This window comes from Microcaecilia unicolor, chromosome 8, assembly GCF_901765095.1.
Source record: "Microcaecilia unicolor chromosome 8, aMicUni1.1, whole genome shotgun sequence".
NCBI lineage: Eukaryota > Metazoa > Chordata > Amphibia > Gymnophiona > Siphonopidae > Microcaecilia > Microcaecilia unicolor.
The window spans coordinates 15766155-15786123 of NC_044038.1; the positions used below are offsets into that span (position 1 = coordinate 15766155).

The 19969-nt window shown below is 45.4% G+C and overlaps 1 protein-coding gene across 1 annotated transcript in view; it reads left to right on the forward strand.

The window, feature by feature from the left end:
• Positions 1-19969, forward strand: part of LOC115476221 (probable cytosolic oligopeptidase A) — a 55516-nt gene that overhangs the window by 24825 nt on the left and 10722 nt on the right. Inside the window, exons 8-11 of the mRNA XM_030212473.1 lie at positions 776-817; positions 9523-9643; positions 14354-14437; positions 18783-18901. Coding sequence (XP_030068333.1) covers positions 14422-14437; positions 18783-18901 — 135 coding nt within the window. The 5' untranslated portion in view covers positions 776-817; positions 9523-9643; positions 14354-14421. The remainder of the gene's footprint in view (positions 1-775; positions 818-9522; positions 9644-14353; positions 14438-18782; positions 18902-19969) is intronic.

The window sequence follows — 19969 nt, forward strand, 5'->3', positions numbered from 1 at the left end:
GAGAATATGCCCTATGAAGCACTGTTATGATTTTTTAATCTGTGGATCATCAACAATCTCAGGGTTCAGTCTAGCTCTCTTGTCTTCCACAGTCCTTCCTGCAATAGAAGGTGTCTTCCTAGAAGATGTGCTGGTAGCAGGAATGTACAGGATCCCCCCATGCAAATTTTGCTAGTTGTGGCCAGCACGTTTGCTTGTTTTCCCCAAAATAAATCAAACTATCATTATCTGTATCACTCAAACATAAACAACAGTCCAGTTCATTAACAGGCTTCAAAGTAGAACAATAACACGGGGACAAGGTTTGTCCCCCTTCCCACGGGCTCTGTCTCCATCCCCGCCCCGTTTCCGGGGGGATCTGTCTCCGTCCCCATCTTGCGGTTATCGTGGGTCCCTATCCCTGTGTCATTCTCTAATCTGAACTGCATGGTGGGAGGGGAGTGAGAAGCACTGGCGTCCAGAGGAGGAATGGGGTTAGAAAGCAAAATGGCCGCCCTGCTCTCCTGATGATAGTATGAATGCAGAATTTTGCACAAATTAGGATCAATATTTGCAAAATTAGTATGAATGTATTCTATTGCATGATATACACTGGGCTTATCGACGCTTTGTAAAAAAGAACCCAGAGTTCTTCTCAAGATCCATGTGTTGGACAAGTCCACAGAATGACTTAACTGCTGTGAAAAGTTTGCAGGAGAAAAACAACTTGCAGTTTTCTGCCTGCACTTCGGTCACGTTCTGTTAAATTTCCTACATCTGTATTTCTGTTTTTCAGTCTGAATGATGATGAGCTGAGATACTATTTCCCCCTAGACACGTGAGTGTAATGCATCATTTTTCCATTTGATTTTGTAACCCTATCCTTTATGGGGACTGAAAGGTACAGCAAATCCCAGTTACCTTCCTTATAGAAACAAACCCCATTTTATTTTATTTTTGTTATATTTGTACCCCACGCTTTCCCACTCATGGCAGGCTCAATGCGGCTTACATATTGTATGCAGGTACTTATTTGTACCTGGGGCAATGGAGGGTTAAGTGACTTGCCCAGAGTCACAAGGCGCTGCCTGTGCCTGAAGTGGGAATCGAACTCAGTTCCTTAGGACCAAAGTACACCGCCCTAACCACTAGGCCACTCCTCCACTGTTGCTACTATTTGAGATTCTACATGGAATGTTGCTATTCCACTAGCAACATTCCATGTAGAAGTCGACCCTTGCAGATCACCAATGTGGCCGCGCAGGCTTCTGCTTCTCTGAGTCTGACAGGACGTCAGACTTTGCAGCCTTCTACATGGAATGTTGCTAGTGGAATAGCAACATTCCATGTAGAATCTTCAATAGTATCTGTTTTATTTTTGTACATTTGTACCCCACGCTTTCCCACTCATGGCAGGCTCAATGCGGGGCAATGGAGGGTTAAGTGACTTGCCTAGAGTCACAAGGAGCTGCCTGTGCCTGAAGTGGGAATCAAACTCAGTTCCCCAGGACCAAAGTCCACCACCCTAACCGCTAGGCCACTCCTCCACTCCATTTCAGAGATGACACCAGAGAAATCATGACGCATGCATGTGCTTTCTTGCTTCCTAAGCCAGTATGAAAACTATAGGTTAAACATCTTAGATTAGTTCAAATGCTTTTAAAACTGAAGAGACAACTTTCAGACTTTGCTGGGACAAAGTTCATGGGTACTTTTTACCACCGATTTTCAAAGGGACAGTACATACCTATTTTCATTTTAAAATGTGCTGTGGTTACAAAGTATCAATGGACATTTGCGCCTGAGTTTTAAAATGGGAATAACATGTAGAGTGTTGAAAACAAGGCAGCATTTTCAAAAAGATAGGCAGCAGGTTGGAACATAGGTCAGTGCATACCAGGGGCGTAGCTGCTATCGGGCCACGGGGGCCTGGGTCCCCATAAATTTGGCCCTGGACCCCCCTACCGACACCCCTCTCGACCCCTCCACCAACCTGCCGTCGCTGTCTGTACCTTTGCTGGCGGGGGACCCCAACCCCCGCCAGCCGAAGTCTTCTTCTTGCGTTTGATTTCTTCTGAGTACAACGTGCAGGATGTCAGACTCACAGAAACAGAACGGTAGGGGGGTCAAACTTGTTGGAGGTGGTGCTGGCAGCGGCAGGGGGTGTCGGCGATGGCGGGGAGGGGTGTCAGCGATGGCGGCGAGGGGGGGTCGGCAGCACTGGGGGGGGGGGCTAAAATGTGCCCCCTCACCTCGGCTCTGGTCCCCCCTACCACTGAAGTCCAGATACGTCCCTGATGCGTACGTTCTAGTATTCTGCAAACATTGTCTCGCAGTTTGCACCTTAATTTAAGGGTAACATAGAATTGCCCTTCACATGTGTTGTTTTCCTCCCCTGACGCAAATCTGCCCCCGGGGACAGCTCCTAATGCAGGTAACTATACATGCTTTGTGAAACCCCCACATCCTTTTATCGGTATCCGGCGAGTTCCCACTGGGACAGTTCCCACCAATTCCCCTCTGACTGATTGCCACCCAAGGGGGACAATTTCTGCCCAGCTATTTCCCACCCTGGAAAGTTTTTTTTCTTATCGGGATCTAGTGTTTGGTCTTTTTTTTCCTCCATCTTTTGGGTTTTCTTTTTATGCCTTTGTGTGGAGGTGAAACTGTGTGTCGCTGACAGTCATCCAGGTTTGTGGAAAATAACGAATTTGTGATCGTGGAATCGCGTGGGAATGGATGGGAATTGTACTGTTTTTGACTTCTGAGGGCTTGTAGGAAAAGTCATTGTCTGGGTTTGAGAAAGTTAGTGAATGTGTTTGGAATCGGGTTGTAATGATTAAAAAAAATTTTTTTGCGTGTGTTGGGTTGCATCGGGGGTTAATAGTTACTGCTCATTATTTTTTATGCTCGTTGTTTGGAATTTGGTTTTGGTTTGGTTTGTTGCGTGCTGTGGTGTGGTGTGGTGTGCAGAAGGTTATATCTGGGAGGGGAAGTGACATGGGTGTAGTTTGGGGAGTGTGGGGGTGCCCCCCCCCCAAACAAGCTGCATGTCTGATAGGGGAAAGCGAAGGAGATAGATGCCAAACCTTGTTCCATTTTAATTGTAAAGAATAGGAATTGTCCTCCCTGGAGTGGTGAGAATTGGTTGGGTGGGAATTGACCAAGGTGGTAATTTTCCAGATGGGAACTGGTGAGTGGGAACTGTCCACGTGGGAACTGACCTAGAACCCCTTTGATCCATGTAAAGGCAAAGGAACGTTGCAAAAACTGATTTGCATGAATATATTACTATTGACATGGCTGATTTGCTGTGAAAATTCTCTTTCAAAGAGTGGTTCCCACACATGGTCCTGGAGGCACCATAGCCAGCCAGGTTTTCAGGCTAAGCACAATGAATATTCATGCAAATCTCTCTCATGAATATTCATTGTGGATATCCTGAAACCTGACTGGCTGTGGTGCCTCCAGGACCAGGTAGAATATTTATAGAACTGGAGTTGCTTCTTAGTGAAAGAACATATCGGACAGTGGTGATTTTCCAAAAAGAGATACCAGGTTAGAGCAAGTGGCAACCTCCCCCTTTTTATCGCCAGCTACAATTGGGAAAAAGAAAACATTACCTGATATGGAGCTTTCTCTGGAAAGATGACTTCATAAAGCAGCACATGTTTATTCTTTCTAATCCAACAGAACTTGAAAAGAATTATACAGAAGAGTTCTATCTTTCTGTCTGTCTGGAGGCAAAATAACTGTTCAGAACTAATGGAAGGGGAATGAAAATTGTCATATGGGGAAAATGGTAAAAGTGATATGAAGTTTAAAATTGAAAAAATCAGACTGAAGGTTCCAGAAAAAAAGACACCCCCCCCCCCCCCCCCCAGGGGTGTGCTGGTAAATTTTTAACAACGGGCTCTCTCTCCGGGCATAGCCAGCCCTGAAATTTTGTGTGTGTGTTGTGGGGGGGGGGGGGGGGGGGGGAATTACATGCCTCTCTCTCCCCTCCCTTGTGCGGGCACGCTAGGCATACCTTTGTCGAGCCCCACCAGCCAATAAATGGACTGCCAACCCATTCTGTGCTGCTTGTTTCTGGCTCTGAGCAGCATGATGGAAACATTCTTGCGCTTGCAAGGAAAGTCTCAGCCTGATGCTCAGAGTCAGAAACAGGGAGCAGGGAGCAGCAGCAGTCTATTTACTTGGGTGGTGGGGCCAGCATCACTGCCAGCAAAGTAAAAGAGAATTCAGGAGGTGGCTCAAGCCCACATTTTGGGAGTCAGTTGTTAAAGTAGCCATGGGGAGGCCTACTTTAACAACCGGCTCCCAAAATTCTTAAAAACTTACCAAACGGCTCTCGCGAGCCCGTGAGAGTCCGCTCCAGCACCACCACTGCCCCCCCCCCCCCCTTCAAAAAAAATGGCTTAATGCGTTTCTATGGAAAAAGGAGTTACAGTTTATATGCCATAGTAACGTACATACAGTGAAGCATTGCAATTAAGGACTTTCAAACTGCCTCTCCCCATTCTGTACTCTCCCAACACTCCCCCCAAAATAAACTACCCACTCCCTTAAAACTTCTCTCTGCAATGGCTAACCCACCCCCCCACACTAAATGCCTCCACCTGCAACTGCTTTACCAACCATAAACCATCCCTACCCACAAAAATATCCCCCCAGCACCCCCCAACGCACATATACATACATAAATGCCACACGCACACTTGCATAAGCAAAGGACTTGGAAGAATTCTACAAGCCATGCTCTGATACTTTCCCCACTTCTTCTTAATGTGCTTATTGTTATATTTAGTGATGGCAGCTTTTATTAGAGTTATCACCAAAAATGCAATAGAAACTGTAGTTTCCACTAAACCACCATAACTCTATACCAAAAATTGTTAATGAGACCATTTTCCCTATGTGGTCCAGGCACTTACATTTATTTATTTATTTGTTACATTTGTATCCCACATTTTCCCACCTATTTGCAGGCTCAATATGGCTTACATAGTACCGTAAAGGCATTCGCCAATTCCGGTATGAAACAAATACAGTAATGTGTGGTAGAATAAGGTACGTGTGTACAGACACATTAGGGAATCGTACAGAGGAAGAGAATCATAGAGAGGAAGAGTTATTATATGTCCATTACGAGCTTTGGTTTCATTGTGTTGCAGGGTACAGGCATTTACGTTGGGTCGGTAGGGTATGCCTTTTTGAACAGGTTAGTTTTTAATGATTTCCGGAAGATTAGGTGATCATAAGTTGTTTTCACGGCTTTTGGTAATGCGTTCCATAGTTGTGTGCTTATGTAGAAAAGCTGGATGCATAGGTTGATTTGTATTGAGTCCTTTGCAGCTTGGGTAGTGGAGATTTAGGTATGTTCGTGTTGATCCTGTTGTGTTTCTGGTTAGTAGGTCTATGAAGTCTGTCATGTATCCCGGGGCTTCGCCGTAGATAATTTTATGAACCAGGGTGCAGATTTTGAAAGCAATACGTTCTTTGATTGGGAGCCAGTGCAGTTTTTCTCGGAGGGGTTTGGTGCTTTCGAATCGCGTTTTTCCAAATATAAGCCTGGCTACCGTGTTTTGAGTAGTCTGAAGTTTCTTTATAATTTGTTCTTTGCATCCCGCATAAATTCCGTGCAGTAGTCTACATGGCCTTAGTACCAATTGATTGTATTCAAGTTGCGAAATATTTCCAACTTGATGCTTAGCACACAAAGTTGCCCGCCCAAGTTATAGAATAACTTAGGGCCCAGGTTACTAAGGTGCGCTAGCGTTTTTTAGCACGCGCTAATGCTAGAGCCACCCATATATTCCTATGGGTGTCTCTAGTGTTAGCGTGCGGCTCATGTTAGCATGTGCTAAAAAACACTAACGCGCCTATAGCATAGCTAGTAAACAGGGCCCTTAATATGATACTTAGCTGCTAATTGATGCTAATCAGCAACAGTTGGCCCTAGTAGTGTTCATTGGCTCTAACTGGCACCAATTATGTGCACAACTGACTTAGTCGGTATTTTTATAACTTGGTTGCTCAAAATCCAGGACGTCAACTGCAGGGGGTCATGGACCTGGGAGGAGCATGAGCGGGCTAGGGTGTGCCTGGTACTTACAACATGGGTACTTGAATATTGCAGCTACACACCTAACTGCCTGTGGTTAAGCATGAGCATTTACACCAGTCAGTTGGCTGGCATAAGTGCTTGCAACTAAAGTTGGGCGTTGTGATGGAAAATATTAACAATGCTTTCAGTCTTGCTTAATCAATATACATTTTTAAAATCCCCTGTCTTTGACCCCAAAGTGACTTTCCTGGTATATCTCAAAGAACACTGTATGAGATTAAGGCACCCCTCAAGAACAGGTTGGAATGCCTCTGAAGCCAGCTGTGCAGGATGGGGGGGGGGGGGGGGCGGGGTATGTTTGAGGTTCGGGAGATAAGCCACCTGGCCAGTGGTTTGTTTACCTGAACTGAGAGTATATGACTGAAATCTCATTCATTCCTGGATAAGTTTTAGCTTAATAAAAGGGGGCTTTTGCAGCAGAGCCTTGGGGCTCATTCTGTGCATGGATGCATCATGCAGAAAAGACTTGTTCCTGGTATGGAGACTTTGGGTATTTCTTAATCATTGTGATGCACTAACACAGTGGCGTAGCCAGACCTGACATTTTGGGTGGGCCCAGGGCTGGTATGGGTGGGCACTGTGTATACAGGTGAGAGTGGCATTTCTTGAGATACTCCTAGGTGATGCCTTAGAGTGCACTTGATGAGGGATTTCTAGGAGTGGAGGAGTGGCCTAGTGGCTAGGGTGGTGGACTCTGGTCCTGGGGAACTGAGGAACTGAGTTTGATTCCACTTCAGGCAAGGCAGCTCCTTGTGACTCTGGGCAAGTCACTTAACCCTCCATTGCCCCAGGTACAAATAAGTACCTATATATGTAAGTCGCATTGAGCCTGCCAATGAGTGGGAAAGCGCGGGGTACAAATGTAACTAAATAAATAAACAGCCTGTCCAACAGCTGTCCAGCATCAATATGGACCACATACATACTCAAAGCCTATATAACAAACTTTAACACTGTCAATTCTGAACACACAATATACTAATACAGTACCTTTAGAAGGGCAGCAGTGAATATACACAGCAGCAATATGCGTCACTGGAGGAGTCAGACTACTCAGACTGATATGGATCCCAGCACAGACCACATGCCAGAAGAGTCACTTTGGTCACATGCAGAGCACGGACCAAACCTCATCGATTGCCCAGCATCGGCTCTGTCCTTCCCTGCCCCTCTATTCCTCCCTGTGGCCCGACATCGGTCCTGCCCTTCCCTTCCCTGCTCGCCTCGTCCATCCATATGGCCTGGCATCGGCCCTTCCTTTCTCTGCACTGCCCCCCATCTATCCCTATAACCTGGCATCAGCCCTCCCCTTCCCCGCATCCATCCCGTGCCTGGGTGTCGGCCCCACCCTACCCCCGCCCCTCCCTGTGGCCTGGTGTCGGCCCTGTCCTGCCCCCTGCTCATCCCGCCATGGTCTGGCATGTCTGGGGCACACCACTGCAGAGCCCACCCCCACCCAGAAACCTACCTACATTAAATATAAAACTTTTTTTTTTTTTTAATTTTAAGCTGGGCACAGCAGAGAACTTCCCCACCCCAAAACTCGCCAATGTAAAAAGATATGCAACTTTTTTGAAAAATTATTTAACCTGGGCATTGAGCGCACTCCCACCCAGAAACCCACCAACATTAAAATTAATTGTTGGTGGGTTTATGGGTGGGGATGGGCTCTGCACTGCCTGGGGGGGAAATGCATATTTAATGATTCAGTGTACCTTTCTTCCCCTGGGCTTTGGGGAGCACACCCCCACCCAGAAGCCCACCACCAGCAAACACTCACTGTACATGCTGAAAAGCATTTATTTTACCTGGGCAGCTGGGCTTCAGACCAGATTTGTATGTGTGTGGTGGCGGGTGTAGACTCTGCTCCATGTTCTAACTCCTGGAGGGTCTCGCTCTAAGCTGAGGGCTGACCCAGGCGGCAAGGGCCCAATGACGTCTTTTCTAGCGGTTCCGGATGCTGCTGACTCGGTGGAGGAAACCCGGCAACACTGGTACACACGGATGTTTCTGGGCGGCACCGACCTGAACACAGCGGGGGCACTGGGGAGTGATGCGGGGCGGGGGCTGGTGCTCTGGGGCTGGGAGAGCGACGGCGATGGGAGCAGTGGAGCACAGTGCTCTGGTGGCAGCGGCTGACTTCCTGGCCTCGACCCGCACTAGGAAAAGGCGGTGAGCGACAGCGGTGGGGGCACTGGAGCGCAGCGGCGTGATGGGGCACTGGAGCGGCTGACTTCCTGGCCTTTGACCCGTCCACACTGGAAGGAGATGGCTGCTGCGGGTGGGAGGACTGGATCTCTGGAGAGCTGCTGCTTTTGCTGCCGGCTGCGAAGGCGCGTGTGACTGGGGCTGAGCCAGGACGGACCTGGGGGGCTGTGCAGCACTCTCGCTGCAGCCTGGCTGGCACCTGGGGGACCAGCGCTGGATTGGAGGAGCGGGATAGATTGGGTGGGCCTGGGCTGTGATTGGGTGGGCCTGGGCCCATCCGGGCCCACCCGTAGCTACGCCCCTGCACTAACAATAATGACTTATACACTCTCCAAGAGCAAATAAAGAGTTTCATTTACCCAATACGAATCTAAAAGAATATGTAGTATTTTATTCTGTGAGCAGTCTGTGGTGATCAAGTGAGCAGGCTGCAAATACAGAAGCAATACAGGCGTGTAGCCTCAGGCTTATGTTAATATTCTACAACGGCAATTCTACACAGAACTGACTTTATATAATTGGTGCTTAGGGCCATATTCTATAAATGGTGCCGATAAAATTCAGCACAACGCTATTCAATAACGGTCACTCTGGAATGGGCGCTCTTTATAGAATAGAGTTGAATATCGAATTCAGCACTCAACTTTGGGCATAACGGGCTTACGCCAGCTGAACCTGGTGTAAATCATGGCATGCAAATTGGACGCAGATCCCTGCTACTCTGTAACACTGTGCACATCTTCTGTGAACCCCCATGGCCACACCCCCTTTTGAGTTGCGCACGATCCAGTTTAGGCACCGAATACCATGTAGCTAGATCAGCGCCCATATCCTAATTAATGCCAATTAAGTGTTTGTTAACTCCAATAATTAAATCATTGGAGCCCATTAACTAATTATTTTGGGCGCCAAGCTGGGATCTGCACCCAAATTTGGGTGACTTTTATAGAATCTGGGGATTGGTACATATCATCCCAGGGCCTAATTTTCGGTGACCATTTGAGAATTCCTCCTTAGTGGAAGTTATGCCGTCTGGCTGAGGAGGCTGAAAATTGCCGAGGGGAGAGTTGATGCCGTGAAACTGTAGCTAGAGGGGACATTTTTGAGTTGGTTTAGTGTGGGCTCCAAGGAAAGGGAACTATTTTGGATGCTGGCTCTTTATAAAGAATAAGGTAACTTCTTCAAGTAATTCTATTCTCTGTTTTCAGAGTTTTAGCTGGTTTGTTAAACTGTGCTCTGACCTCTTTGGAATTACAATTCTTGAGGCAAATGGAGGTGTAGAGGTGTGGGATCCTGCTGTTCGTTTCTACAAAGTCTTCAATGAGAAAGGTGATTTTGTTGCATCTCTCCTAAATTCTTACATGAGTGAAACAGCTGGCTTGCAAGACACTGTATAAAAACCTGAGCTATGCTCCTCCATGGTCAAGTCTCTCTCTCTCTCTCTCTCTCTCTCTCTCTCTCTCTCTCTCTCTCTCTCTCTTCCTTGTGTTCTTACCCCTCCCCCCATGGTCTGGCACCACCCCCTTCTCTCTTCTATTCTCTTCCCTCCTCCTCCAAATTCCAGTATCTCCCCTCTTTTCCCTTCCCTTGACCCTCCCCCTCCCCATGGGTCCAGTTTCTCTTCCTTCTTTCCTCATTAGTCTTTCAAGTTTACTTTTGTCTCCCCAGCAGTGGCAGCAATTAACCTGTACTGGCTGCAGTTGGCCCTGGAGCATTCCCTCTGCTATGTCTCATCCCCTCCAGATTCTGAACACAATGGGAGGAGCACAGAGGAGAGAGAGGTGGTGGACTATCACGAAACACCTAGTCACCCACCTAGGATTACCACAAGGCTACTTAGAGGGTCTATCCCCAGCACAGCTCAGGTCAGCCTGCACCTGCTGCTTGTGCTCGTCCCACTGACTGGGTCCCAACCGCCTCTGGACGAGTCTCCCAAATTATCCCCAGTGAATTCTAGGTTACTGGATCCACACTCCCAGTGGTCCCACAGTTCCCAGAATTCACTCACAAACCCAACACACCAAACCACCAGGATTCTTTATCAGTCCAGACAAACAGGGTGAACAAACAATTGTGTTTATTCTCAGAACTTGGAACAGTGGACAAAATGTGCAATTGGCAAACAATAACAGGTAACTGAAATATGGATCAATTATAACACTAACTAAACATCTATATACTCTCTAAATAGTACCTGGGAAGGTCAGGACATATAATTCACTGAGCCTCAGCAAAGAGATCTGTCTCTCTTTCCACCCTGGCTGAAACTGAACTCAAACCCAGTAAAGTCCAAATGAGATGAGCTCCTGGGCCAATCAGAGCCCAATCAACAAGATTTCAAATATAAACTGGTTACATCACTACAGGAACTTTCTATTATGTGTGTGCCAACTTTAAGAAAGAGAAGTCAGTCCTTTGTAACTGCGTTAAGGATAAACATTCACCATCTGCTGACCAAACAGGAGAAATACACTTCAGACATATTTAAGACAGGAAAATATTCAATACATTTTTCAGGCTTAAAACACACTGTTTCTTCATATGGACATGTAAGGATAGGAAGATACTATCTTGATGTGGCCTGCACTGCTGCCCTTCTGCAGTTATTTGTTGGGGTGAGGAAAGAGGTGGACCATAGGGTGGGGCAGGACAGCAGCAGGGCAGGGATGAAGTGAGGTGGGCCATGGGCAGAGTGTGAGTGCTGCAGGTGGCAGATTTTTCTCTTTTAGCAAGTTGGCGACCCTACTTGTAACTTGAATTAACCACTACCACAGACAGGATGTTCAGCTTGATGAACTTGTCATCTGACCCAGCATGGCACATCTTATGTTGTGAAGCTGCATCAGGAATCTGAAACAGGACTTTATTTAGTATACAGGTTTTTATCATATCTTTTTATACTTTTAAATGTTTTCTTATAATACTTCATAAGGCCTTGCTCCACACAGTTAGGAGCGAAGTTCATTCCTACATGGTATGCACAAAACTAACCCATTATGGAGAAATTGTCCCCAAGACAAACCCAACACAGTTTATGACATAAAATCATCATAAATCAGTATTTATTTATCAAGATAGAAACAATATACAAGTCATATAAATAAAACTAAACCATCTATTAGAGCAGTTAGGTTTTCAGGATATCTGCAATGAATATGCATGAGGTAGATCTGCATACAGTGCAGGAATGCATGCAAATTTATTACAACTAAAAGACAAAACTCTACTAACATAGTAACATAGTAGATGATGGCAAAAAACGACCTGCATGGTCCATCCAGTCTGCCCAACAAGATAAACTCATATGTGCTACTTTTGTGTATACCCTACCTTGATTTGTACCTCTCCTCTTCAGGGCACAGACCGTATAAGTCTGGCCAGCACTATCCCCGCCTCCCAACCACCAGCCCTGCCTCCCACCACCGGTTCTGGCACAGACCGTTATAAGTCTGCCCAGCACTATCCCCGCCTCCCAACCACCAGCCCCCGCCTCCCACCACCGGTTCTGGCACAGACCGTATAAGTCTGCTCAGCACTATCCCCGCCTCCCAACCACCAGTCCCGCCTCCCACCACCGGCTCTGCCACCCAATCTCGGCTATAATAATAAAACACCTTAGAACCAGGGCCGCCGTGAGAGAAAAAGCAACCGCCGGGGCAGGCTATGTGGCAGAGTGAAGAGCAGCGCTGGAGGAAGACTTCTGCTGGCAGGGCCTCGGGATCCCCGCCAGCCAAGGTACTTGCAGTTGCAGCGGGCGGAGGCGATCCTGGATGGACGGCAGCGGTGATCCTGCGGGGGGGGGGGGGGGTGGGGAGAAGCCAGCCCGGGCCCGACTCACTCTCTCAGTGGCCCTGCTTAGAACCCAATTTCAAGAACCTCAGCAGTACCACTCCAGTAGCTCATAAAATCATTGCTACCTAAGCTTTATGTACCAAATCGTCATTGGTTCTAAATTTTGAAAAATATTTTTTTAACATTATCTTTCTTAGTTTATATTCTAATTCACTAACTTAATACATAGCAGCTTTGCTAGTTTCTGTCATTGGTATGGGGACTGCTTTGCTGACATGTTTGCCCTAAGCATTCTCAAGGCTGATCCCCTACAAAAACAAAGCAGAACATAATTTTAAAAATCCCTATTCTGCTCACCTATTATAAAGCTACTGCAGTTGCTATTGTTACTGCTTAGGATCAAGCTAAGTGCTTTCCTGGCTTTTACATTATAAATAAATAGTGAAACTCCCCACATATATCCAGAAATGTTTAATAATGTATTCCGCTATATTACTATCATGTATTCTATTACCATACACCCAAAATCCTTCTGTAAACGGGGTCGCTTTACTCATACTACCCCTCTCCTCAAGACCCTTCACTGGCTCCCTATCCATTTTTGCATCCTGTTCAACTTCTTCTACTAACCTATAAATGTACTCACTCTGCTGCTCCCCAGTATCTCTCCACACTCGTCCTTCCCTACACCCCTTCCCGTGCACTATCCGCTCCATGGATAAATCCTTCTTATCTGTTCCCTTCTCCACTACTGCCAACTCCAGACTTCGCACCTTCTGTCTCGCTGCACCCTACGCCTGGAATAAACTTCATGAGCCCCTACGTCTTTGCCCCATCCTTGGCCACCTTTTAAATCTAGACTGAAAGCCCACCTCTTTAACATTGCTTTTGACTCGTAACCACTTGTAACCACTCGCCTCCACCTACCCTCCTCTCCTCCTTCCTGTACACATTAATGATTTGATTTGCTACTTTATTTCCTTGTCTATTAGATTGTAAGCTCTTTGAGCAGGGACTGCCTTTCCTTCTATGTTTGTGCAGCGCTGCGTTCGCTTGTAGCGCTATAGAAATGCTAAATAGTAGTAGTAGTAGTAGTAGTAGTTGTAAAACCAATATCTATTCTCTTTTACTTCACTATCCATGATGTATTGTAAGCCACATTGAGCCTGCAAGAGGTGGGAAAGTGTGGGATACAAACGCAATAAATAAATAAATAAATAAATGTATTAAGTTAATGAACTAGAATATAAATTAAGAAGATAATGTTTAAAAAAAATTATTCAACATTGACGATTTGGTACATAAAGCTTAGGCAAACCGTGATTTTATGAGCTACCAGAGTGGTACCGCTGAGGTTCTTGAAATTGGGTTCTAAGATATTTATTATTATTTACAGTAGAGTTTTCTTTGTCTATTAAACGATATATATGTCTGCTTCTATTATTTGATTATTTTTTGAGGCTGTGTATTGCAAATTTATTTCATGCATATTCATTGTGGACATCCTGAAAACCTGACTGTCTGAGTGTTTCCCCGAGGACTTGTCTGAGAACCTTTGCAGTAGAGACAAGGAGTGAGAAGCATCTTTTCTGAAAAAGATCGATGAGAACAGGAACAGGACAGAAATGTACTACTAAAAGCAGAACAGTGCCACCTGGTGACCTGGTGATTGCAGTTTCCAATACATTAGGCCTGTGCCAGGGGTATAATAAATTCTTACCTATAGGAATATAAACAATTGCACAGCACATTAAATTGGATTTTCCTATAAAACAACAAAGAGGCTGCTGACATCTTACAGACTAATCAATTTATTGAGGTGTAAGTTTCCAGGAACCAGAGCTCACTCCATCAAATGCATGGTCTTTTAACATTGCAAATTATTCTTCTGAAATTGAATTGTTTTCCAACACGTTTAATAAAAGTTATTAGACTTTAGCTTTTCTGATTCATTTTCTGGAATTCGTTGCCGGAGAACGTGGTGAAGGGCGGTTAGCTTGGCAGAGTTTAAAAAAAAGGTTAGATGGTTTCCTAAAGGACAAGTCCATAAACTGCTACTAAATGGACTTGGGAAAAATCCACAGTTTCGGGAATAACATGTATAGAATATTTGTACGTTTGGGAAGCTTGCCAGGTGCCCTTGGCCTGGATTGGCCGCTGTCCTGGACAGGATGCTGGGCTCGATGGACCCATGGTCTTTTCCCAGTGTGGCCTTACTTATGTACTTATTCTCTGATTTCCTTGCAGACATCCATATAGCCTCCTTTTACCTGGATCCCTTCTCCCGTCCACAAGAAAAGAACAGTGGTGCATGGATGCAGGATTTTGTCAGTAAGTTTAGCTTTCATCCTTAGACAGCCCCCATAGTTGTCCACTGGAATTGTAAATAGCGATACGTGTGGATGGGCAGCCCAAAAATGTTTGTTTTGTTTTATTTTGGTTAGTCTTCATTTTTGTTTCACGGGCAGAGTGTATGCTATTTTCAAAGAGAGGCACTGTTTTGGAAAGGGTGTGCCCTTTTTCCTGCAAGCATTGTTTGCAAAAGGGGGGCACTCTTTCCAAAATAGTGTGCAAATCTTTGGAAATAGAACCCTGGGTAGATGTGTGATCCACTGAGCAAAAAGGTACCAAAAGTGGGGTATGTGATTTATTTATACCACAAGATAGAGGGACATCAACTACATAACCCTGCAAAATTTCAACCTCGGGTATGGACTAGTTACATCTTTTAAAAAATGAGAAACATCCTTAATCAGCCATAGAATTATTGGACCTACTGTTCTGTCCCAGAAGCGGAGCCAGGTTGACGGCACGGGGGGAGCGAAAGCAGAGCGAGAGCGGACTTCCACCGCCGCCAGCGCACATTTTCAATGCAACACATTGAGAAAAAAATAGGCTCCGTCGCCGTCAGAACTCCATTTGGGTGAGCGGCCACTCCCCTGGCGCCCCCTAGCTACGCCACTGTTCTGTCCCCCGACGGCCTTACGCTAGTTTGTAGTGTGACCCTAAAATGTGTTTAATGCCCTTACTGTTATTCTCACGTCTAAGGATTTTTACTACTGCAGTCCTCTCTGCAAAGATATATGAGCAATGCATTGTGTGTAATGTAGTCTCACATGTAATGCAGTCACCCTTGCTTGTCTGTATAAAGTCTGTTACTATTGGTCTATTCTCCTGCAAAGACCGCCTCTCTTTCTCAGCCAAGCTTGGCTCTTTTGTCTACCTGCTATCATTTCCTGGTCATTCTTACTATCTCTGTCCAGAGACGTCAGCTGGGTATGACCTTTCCCTCCAATCGAGGGCTGCCCCCTGGGACCACCCCTGCTACCTGATGGCAGGCTCTGTCCCAATTGGTCCCTTTCCTCCTCCTCTGTGGCCTGTGTGAGCGCCTTCTTGACCTCTCCTTCTCCATATTGATTCAGATAGCACTTGTCCTGCTAATCCCCCTTGTAACGAACCTGTTTTTTTACCTCATTCATTCTTTCTCATAAGATATTGCATATTCCAGCCACCCAGCTCTGAACTGCTCGCATCTGTTTAACTATGTTTCACTTCTGCAATAAAGCTCCTTCCCTTCAGATTTCTGTCTCCAACCACTAATACAGCTCTCAGAATTACGGAGTCTCTGTTTCCTTGGGGCAATACTTCTGAACATCTGACTGTGAGTAAACTATCTATATTTATTCAATAAAGGAAATTTCAGAAAATAATGAGGCTTCAGGTGTGTGCTGGTGTGCCGAGGTTATACTTCTAGGACATTAAAGCTTCACGGATATTAAGCTTTAAAAGGCCTTGACACCTACACTATGCTATTGAACTTTGTTTTAATAGTAGTGAGCACATCCATAGGAGCCCGGTATAAGAGGCTTGGGGAGGCTAAGCCTCCCCTGCTGCAGCAGGATGGATCAGCTGTGGAGTTCCGCTGCTCTGGGGGGGTTTAAATTGTTGATTTACCTCCATCCTCATTGGTTTATGGTTTAATTTGTTTACCTTACTGCTGGGAGAACAGGGGGGGGGGTTGGCTGGAGGTGTCCTGGGTTGCCAGGGAGATATTTAACGTGGATGACTTCCTGACCTGCATATGAGCAGTTCATACCAAACAGACTTGCACTGACACCTGAGGACAGATAGCAGCAGAATCGGATACTGGGCCAGCATGATCAGAAAAGTCACCAGACAACAAAGGTAGAAAAGATCATTTTATTTTCATTATAGTGTTTGGAATATGTCCACTTTGAGAATCAGGTGCTCAACATTAAAAGTTTATATTTATTTACTTATTTATGGCATTTTATCCCACATTAAACATGAATTAGGGTGTTTTGTGGCTCTACATGAGAATTGTGGTGATATGATCCCTTGTTTCATATTGTTGACGGTCTGCATTTTCCGTATGGGTGGTATATTGGTGTATTAGGTTCTGCCCAATGTAATATTTATGGTACAGTAAGGTTCTGAGTGTGTTTTTGCACAAAGTTGTGCATAGTGTTTTGCAGTTGAGCGATTGTGGTTAGAATATGCTTTGAGCAACCACTTTATTCTTTGACATATGATACATATCTAATATCTAAATTTAATAAAAGGTATTAATTGTGACTTTTATTTATTTATTTTTTCTGTGTGTTATCAGACAATTATGGATTTAAGCTCCACCCTGGCCCCACCCCCTAACCCCGCCCCCTTTAGCCTCCCCAAACAGTTGGGCCACCGACCGCCTATGACCACATCACATCTAGGAGGGAGGTAAGGGAAGGGGTGGGTTGTGGGGGGGGGGTGGATAAGGGGAAGATATTTCTTTGAAAATGCTTAATTTTGACAATTTTACTTGGTGTCAAGCTTGTTGCTTTATTGTGTCAACTATGTTTCATCTTGACAATGTTTTGTTAATAAAGAAGATTTAAACCTTAAAAAAATGAGAAATGTTGATCAATAAATAAGTAATTAACCCCAGAAATCACATACCTTACTTCAGGTACCTGCAGTTTCTAGGCTGTAGAACATGAAAAACATCAACTTTGTAAAAACTTGCATAGTCCAATTCTACTGACCCTATAGTACACAAAACTTTCAACAATAAAAGTTGTTTATAGTCTTCATCGCTGTTATTTGTAACTCCACTTTTGGTACTTTTTTGCTCAGCGGGTCACATTTATTTCACTTTATTTTTTTTGCTCTCAACTCAGGCAACCATGAGAGTCATAGAGTTAGGAAACAAAGTGAATGCTCCCACAGCCAGAGTTGGGTTACCATACGTCCGGTTTTACCTGGACATGTCCTCTTTTTGAGGACAAGGCTGGGCAAACAGGCGGGTTTTGCCAGCCTGCCCGTTTGTCCTGATTTGTGGACAAACGGGCAGGCTGGTGGGCCTAGGGGTGTCCTAGCCTCTCCTCCCCTTACCTTACTGTACTTTCCTGGTGGTCTAGTGACCTCTTTGGGGCAGGAAAGAGCACCCCTCTTTCTTCCCGGAGTGGCTACAGACTGTCTCTTGCTGCCTCCGGTCCTGGCGCTGATTCAAAATGGCCACCGAGAGTTCAAGTGGCGGCCTCACGAGACTTCTGCAGAAGTCGTGCAAGGTCACTCTTGGCAGCCATTTTGAATCGGCACCAGTACAGGAGGCAGCAAGACACTCTGCAGCCACTCTGGGCAGGAAAGAAGGGGCTCTTTCCAGCCCCGAACAAATCGCTAGACCACCGGGCAGTACAGTAAGGTAAGGGAGGGGAGGATAGGACACTCTTAGGGGGTGTGATGGGGGAGAGGTGGGGGTGTGAAAGGGGCAGGGCGGTATGTGACAGGGGATGGGGTGGGGTGGGGTAGGGTGTGGTGGGGGCAGGACATGTGTCCTCTTTTGGGGGGAGCAAATATGGTAACCCTATTATAATGTATCCCTTTTCTCCCATATGGTCTTAATTTTCACCTCATGCCTAGTAGCATTTATTGAATTCTCTATGGTACATATATATCATCAAGGCCTATTCTGAGAAACAGAAGTCTTAGTGCAGCATTAACTCTGTTCAGAAAAATAGCAGTATGAGTTTACAGATCTGCCTTGTTGCTGTCAACGATCATATGTTGAGAGGTAGAAGACAGGCCTCTTTGTAGGCTGAACCCTACTTGACATAAGATACACATGGTGCATGTCATTGATATCTGTCTCCATGGTTGTATTAGGTTGGTCCACTATACTCTATAGTGCCACTAAGTTAGACAGCCAAACCAACTATAGAAACTGAAGTCATTTACTGGAATTGTGTAGCATTAGGCTCAGGGACCTGCCATGCTGGTATTGTCCAACGTGCTCTCTAGCATCCATACAACAGAAGTGGCAGAAGTTTAGAGATACAACCACCAGATCAGGAAGTTCATGTAAATGTAGAAAATACAAAAGTACACTTTTTGGGAGCTCCTGCAGATACTTCATTCATTGCTCCTCACAATGCATCTGGATTTCCTGAGAGGGGACAGGAACGTGATGGAAGACTTCGAAAGGATAGATCTATAAATATCATGCCATTTATAATTTTTGAAATAACTCTGCAAAACGTTCTCAAAGATCCCAGTATGAGTGTACCTAAACTGCTTTTTGATGTAGTACTTTTAGTGCATCGTATCATAAGTCCTGTTTTCCAGGTCCAAGAGTATAATCCATGCAGTAATATGTGCTTCTGTCTCTTCTCAGCCAGGAGTCAACTTCTCCATCACACTCCTGTGGCTTTTGTGATCTGTAACCAGATTCCCCCCGTGGGTTCGTCCCCATCAACGATGTCCTTTGGTGAAATGTCAACACTATTTCATGAGGTGGGAAAGGGCTGGCTTGTTATTAGGTCAGTAGGACCACTTGGAAAGTCAGTGGAATCACTTTTTTTATGCATGAAGGGTGCATTAGCACATGGGTTCCTGGTCACTCACCTATCAACTACGCCAATCAAACTTACTTGAGATAAAATAATAAAGCCTTTAATTCTAGACCCAACACAAAAGGAAAATGCAGAAATAAGGAAGAGAGGGTACAGAATCACTCAGTTCTAGTGGACTGCTCTGCAGTAACTCCAGCCATTGAGCTAGGTGTATAGTGAATTTGCGTCTGTGAATGCAGGTGGCCATTTTATCAAGGGTGCCAAAAGTTAGGTTCCAAAATGCAGCGTGCTGAGCACGAATTCTAGAATGGCAAAGAATATAGAATTACTAGAGTAAATCAACATTGATGCGCCAACATTTACGAGTTTTCACTTACACCATCTCTATGGCTAGCATAAATGTGTGTCTCTAAAAGCAACACTGTGGCATGTAAACAGCAGTATTCCCCTATAATCTTAAGGGTCGATATTCAGACCGTGGGAGTTAGCCCGGCTAACTCCCATGGTCGGCGGTAATGCTGGATGTTCAATTCCGGGCTGTTTCTGGTGACCAACATTTATTTTTGGTTCCTAAGAACATAGCCGGCAACGTTGATATTCAGCGATGGCCAGCTAAATTCATAGTAGCCAAAGATAGATCTGCTATTGACGTGGCCAGATTTAGCCGCCAAACTGAGCTGGTGATGTGCGGAAAATCGGTGGATAGCTGGTTATATCATGCGATATAACTGGCTATCCGCTAAGCATTAACCAGGAATATTTAGCGGGAGAGAGCTGGCTAACTCCCGCTGAATATCAGCGGACAGCCGGCTAAGTACCATTTAACCGGCCAGGTGCCGTTCCTTTCATGCTGTCAGTACAGAATACCGCTGTGCGCATATAGCGCTTCTGCGCATGAAATTGACATTTACATGTAAGTGTCAGTGTTATATAATCTTAGTGTGCAATGGATGCTTAATTTAGGGGCTAAGGGTTATAGAATTAAGCCGTCAATGTCTGCATTTCTCTT